The sequence below is a fragment of the Solanum stenotomum genome, chromosome 9, assembly GCF_019186545.1.
Source record: "Solanum stenotomum isolate F172 chromosome 9, ASM1918654v1, whole genome shotgun sequence".
NCBI classification, from domain to species: domain Eukaryota; kingdom Viridiplantae; phylum Streptophyta; class Magnoliopsida; order Solanales; family Solanaceae; genus Solanum; species Solanum stenotomum.
The window spans coordinates 35,075,532-35,080,531 of NC_064290.1; the positions used below are offsets into that span (position 1 = coordinate 35,075,532).

The following is a 5,000-nucleotide window of genomic DNA, read 5'->3' on the forward strand; positions in this document are numbered from 1 at the left end:
TATAATCCTCATGCAAGTCATAATACCACATTTAGACAATACCATCATGTAAACCATTACCTTTACCTTAGACCTTCACTTCAAGTAACCTTCATGCTACACCTTGTTCACTGCATGGGTAGCATCCCATACCACCATCCATACCAAGGCACCACATTAGGGTCACCAAAACTGAACTTACCATTCCTTTCTTTTCACCTTTACACAATATCCATACATAAGAGAAATAACATTTCATAAGGCATGACAAGGGAGAATAACTCATAATCTAACCCAAGTATAGCATTCATATCACATTAACCATTTAAGAGTCAGCATTCTTTATTACTTCATTTAGAGGACTTTCATTCATTAGTCATTAAGACTTAGAGAACTCACTATGATCATATCAAAGCCTACTCGTGCAATGTATAGATGGCATCCCATACTACCACCTACACTTCATAGAACCTCTCAAGAAACCATAATGCACATCTCACATGATGGGAATAAGCATTTAACTGACATAGACCATGCAACCTAGACATGGAATCCGGTGCCATATGGCCCCACACCGTAAAGAGGTGTTCCACTTGTCTAAGGTAGAACGATAACATTAGATCGGATGAATCCTTAGCTTGGATGAAATCTGTTGGCTAATATCCTATGTGGGCACATATTTATGGGATAGAAAGATGTTCCTTAGAACTCTAACCTAACATTGGGAGAGTTTCTATCTAACCATATCCACTCGGTGCTTAGCCTACATTCCCATAGATTAATTCATTCACATTACATTAGTGTATTAGGGAAGAATGACATAGGCCTATCGACCAATGTTACATCATTACCAAGGAAGGAATGTTATATGCCTATCGATCCATGGTACATTCAAGGATAGCTCTAGGGTCCTCATGAAAAGAATACCACTAGCCTATCGATTCATGGCCCCTCATTTCATTCTTATACTCATGAAAGGAATGCTACTAGCCTATTGATTCATGGTACATTGACTCATTAAGAAAGGAATGTCACTAGCCTATTGATTCTAGAGTCTTCATTACATTAGATCATTTATGAAAAGAATTCCTAAAGCCTATCAATTCATAACCATCAAGTCAGGACACATTCATAACTCATATATGAAAGGAATGCCATAGCCTATCGATTTATATTCATCAAGTCAATACACATTCATTATATAATAAAAGGATAAATAAGCCTACCAATTCTAGATATACAATGTATAGAAGACAACACTTCACATTCCATCATCATCATACATTAGTGTCAAATTGAGAATTTACCTTTCCATAACAACACAATTAACTTCAAGACATGATCACCACAACCTCATTGAATTCACATTCATATACTTAAGTACACACCTCCACCTTTCAAGTGGATCAACAAGTCAAACACATTCTACTATAACATGAACATTTGGTCATAATTTGCCTTCAAGGCCATAAATCTCAAATCATCAACACACCAACAATTTATTATAATTAAGGCATAGATAATGATACAATTCAATAACCCAAAGCAATTTAGACATATTTCAATCATAAGCCTTCATAATCAAAAAACCCACTTCATAAAGGCACAAATTAGGAATTGAGATAAATCATAGGTTCATAGAATATTTCCATCATAAATCATCAATTAAACATCAATACAATCAATATATGACATTAGAAACCATTTGAAATCGTTTGAAGAAAGAACCCATGAGATTGAGTAAAACCCTTGGTTTTTCATCAACTTTGAAAACTTTGAAAACTTCTTTGAAATTGACTCTAGGGTGAAAGCTAACCCTAGATGAAGGATCTCCATACCTTTTACTAAGATTTCCCCAAGAAATTTGATGAATAAATCCTTGAATGCAAACCCTAGCTCCCACTTCTTCTTCTTCCTTGAGTTAGAGAGAGAAATATTGAGAGAGGAAGAACTTTGGGGTTTTGATTTGGGTCCTTTGATTAATGAGGTGAAATAGTTGTTAAAAGACTTAAAACTATATATATATATTTAAAATGATCCCACATCAATACAACTTAAATAAGAATTTACCAAAAACCCCTAGATGAGGCATCCCCGACAGGTTGGGGTGTGCACTATTCGTATTAAACCGAATAACCAAACTAAATCAAACCAAATTTTTATTTGGGTTGGTTTTTCGGATTGGTTTTGGATTAATAAATTACTTTGTTTGGTTTTTTGGTTTTTTGGTTTTTTGGTTTGGTTTCGGATTTTAAAAAATAAAAACCGAAAACCCAAAAAAACCGAATTGTATATATATATATATATAATGTTTAGGTTTAGAATTAAGTTGGAGTTAACCACTTTTGTCTCTTTTTGGTTATTGCCTTTTATGATGATTATGTTTATATTTTATGTTTGAATTACATCTATAGTAGGTATACTTATTAGTATTGTGTTTTAAGTTTTACTTATGATTTATATTAGAAAGGATATTTAAGAGATTAAATATTATTACTTTGGTTATGTTATTAATTATTGACATAACCGAATAACCAAACTGAAAAAAATGGAACCGAATAGAGGAAAACCAAACTAAACCAAATTTATTTTGGATCGGATTGGATTACACATTTACAAAATCAAAAAATGAAAAAATCGAAACCAAATAGCGCAAAACCAAACTGAAAAACTGAATACACACCCCTACCGACAGGGACCACGTCCATATATACGGTCTGTGAAGGGGGACCACGGCCCGTGGTGGTGCCCGTGGTCCTCTTGGGCAGTGTCTCCTTTTGCCTTGCCAAGCCTTAAGATGCTAAGGCATCTTTACGGCCACTTCTACGGGTCGTGGTCAAGACCACTGGCCGCGGAGTGGTCCGTGAAGTTGAGGCAGTAGCTTGGCCAAAGTGCCTTGCCTCCCATGCCACTAAGTGACCTTCACGGCTACTTCTACGAACCATGGTCAAGGCCACTGACCGTGAAGTGGTCTGTGGACTTGGGACAATTCTTGGCCAAGGTTGGGCAGCCTTGGCCTTTGACTTAGGCCTTGCCCCCTTGGCTTGGCACTTTACCTTCCGATCCTTAACCAACATTAAAAAGGGTCTGTCAACTACGGAATCTATCACGTACCTTGACGTTGACTCACTAAACTTCTTTCAAACAAGGCTTGGGACAACATTACACAACATCAAACCTCACACCAAACTCAAACACACACACGTTAGGCTCTAGTTTCACTAGTTCGTTTTTAGGGTCGTTAGATTATCCCCTATTTAGGAACATTCGTCCTCGAATGACACTTTAAACACATTATGGGGTAACGACTCAAGACTAGCAGCCCACAATCATGACACCAACATAACTGCATAAGCATAGGAGGAAACATCAACTCCATATCAAAAAGGCTCAATGCATAAACAAGAAAGTAGGAACTACATCTACAAGCTCATTATGCATCAACTTCACATTTCTCATTTCATTGGAGGAACTTCCTTCTACAACTCACATCATGCTCATTACAACATCATAAGGCAATTCATGCAATTTTCTCATAAAAGCACATCATGCAACTCTTTCAAGAATACATTTAAGCATGCTCAATAAGTCAACCCATGAAATATTTAGGCAACTCATCATAGATGCATATCAACATGAGGAACACAATTTTGAAAACTCATTTTCTCATATAAACAAGAATTCAAATAGAACATGCATGACATAAAAGAGAACATGCAAACTCTTATTCACACAAGACTCCAAAACATGAAACAAGCTAAAATAAGAATAGAAGGAAAGAGATAAGGATATCAAAACTCAACACAACCTACTAATCAACATACCATTCCCCACTTAAGGGTAAACCCAACTAAGGATAATATGAACAACAACAAAAGGAACTAAAACATACTGGTACCTTTATCCGGATTAGCTCTTTTGTCCTTGTTAGCTTCAAGAACATAGAAATGGTTCTTCTTTAGAGAATTAGGATCCAGGCCAACATAAGAAGCTTGTTTGGCCTCCTTTCCCCTAGCGATAAGAGTAGGACAATTTCTCACTTGATGATCATGCTTTCCACAACCATAACACCCACTAGTACCGGCTAGGCACTTTCTATGATGCATCTTCCCACAAGTGGTGCAAAGAGGTTTAGAAAATTGAGATCCACCACCTTTCTCCTCATTGAACTTAGGAGCACTTGAAGAATCTTGGTTAGGAGCTCTTTTATTGAACCTAGGTTGACCTTTCTCATCGGACCTACCCCTTTTCAACTCCCTACCCTTCCTCTTAAGTTTGGACTCCTCAATAGATTGAGTATACACCATAAGACTAGAAATGTCCATATAATTATGGAGCATCGTCGTACGGCACTCTTCCTCAACTAGGTCGGATATACCCATCACATACCTACTCATCTCATCACTAGGGTTAGACACCAAGGATGGAGCATACTTTGACAAACGAATAAATTTCAAGGGGTACTCTTCCACACTCATGCTACCTTGCTTAAGATTGATAAACTCCTCAACCTTACACTTCCTCTTCTCACAGGGAAATTATCTACCAAGGAAAGCTCATTTAAAGGAAAGCTCATTTAAACTCCTCCAATTCAATCGGACCCACTTCTAAAGGCCTATTGCTTTTCCATTAAGTGAACCATACTTGGGTCACCTCTTTCAATTGAAAGGAAGCCAACTCCGCTTTATCCCTAGAAGATACCCCCATGACTATCTTATATACTTCATCCAAGAATTCTTGGGGATCCTCTCCCACTCTACACCCAAGAAATATCAGATGATTCATCCTCACAAAGTCTCTCAACCTTGAGGCTAGGTACTCTCATTAGTATTCAACCTAGGCCCCACATCTCGGTTAGCTTGAGTCTTCATGGCTTGAACTAAGGTTAGAAAAGCCGCCCTAATCTCTTCATTGGTCATGTCCGAGGGAACCACCAAAACTTGGTTCACTTGAGGAACTTGGTCACCTTGAAGACATTGGGGAGGAACTCCCTTGTCCATAATCTCCTCTTCCATCCTTCT

The 5,000-nt window shown here is 37.6% G+C and overlaps 1 protein-coding gene across 1 annotated transcript; it reads right to left on the reverse strand.

The window, feature by feature from the left end:
- Window positions 1–3,860: 3,860 nt before the first annotated feature.
- Window positions 3,861–4,457, reverse strand: LOC125877484 (uncharacterized). Its single transcript, XM_049558767.1, has one exon. The coding sequence runs from the start codon at window positions 4,455–4,457 to the stop codon at window positions 3,861–3,863; it is 597 nt and encodes a 198-aa protein (XP_049414724.1).
- Between the last annotated feature and the right edge of the window lie 543 nt (window positions 4,458–5,000).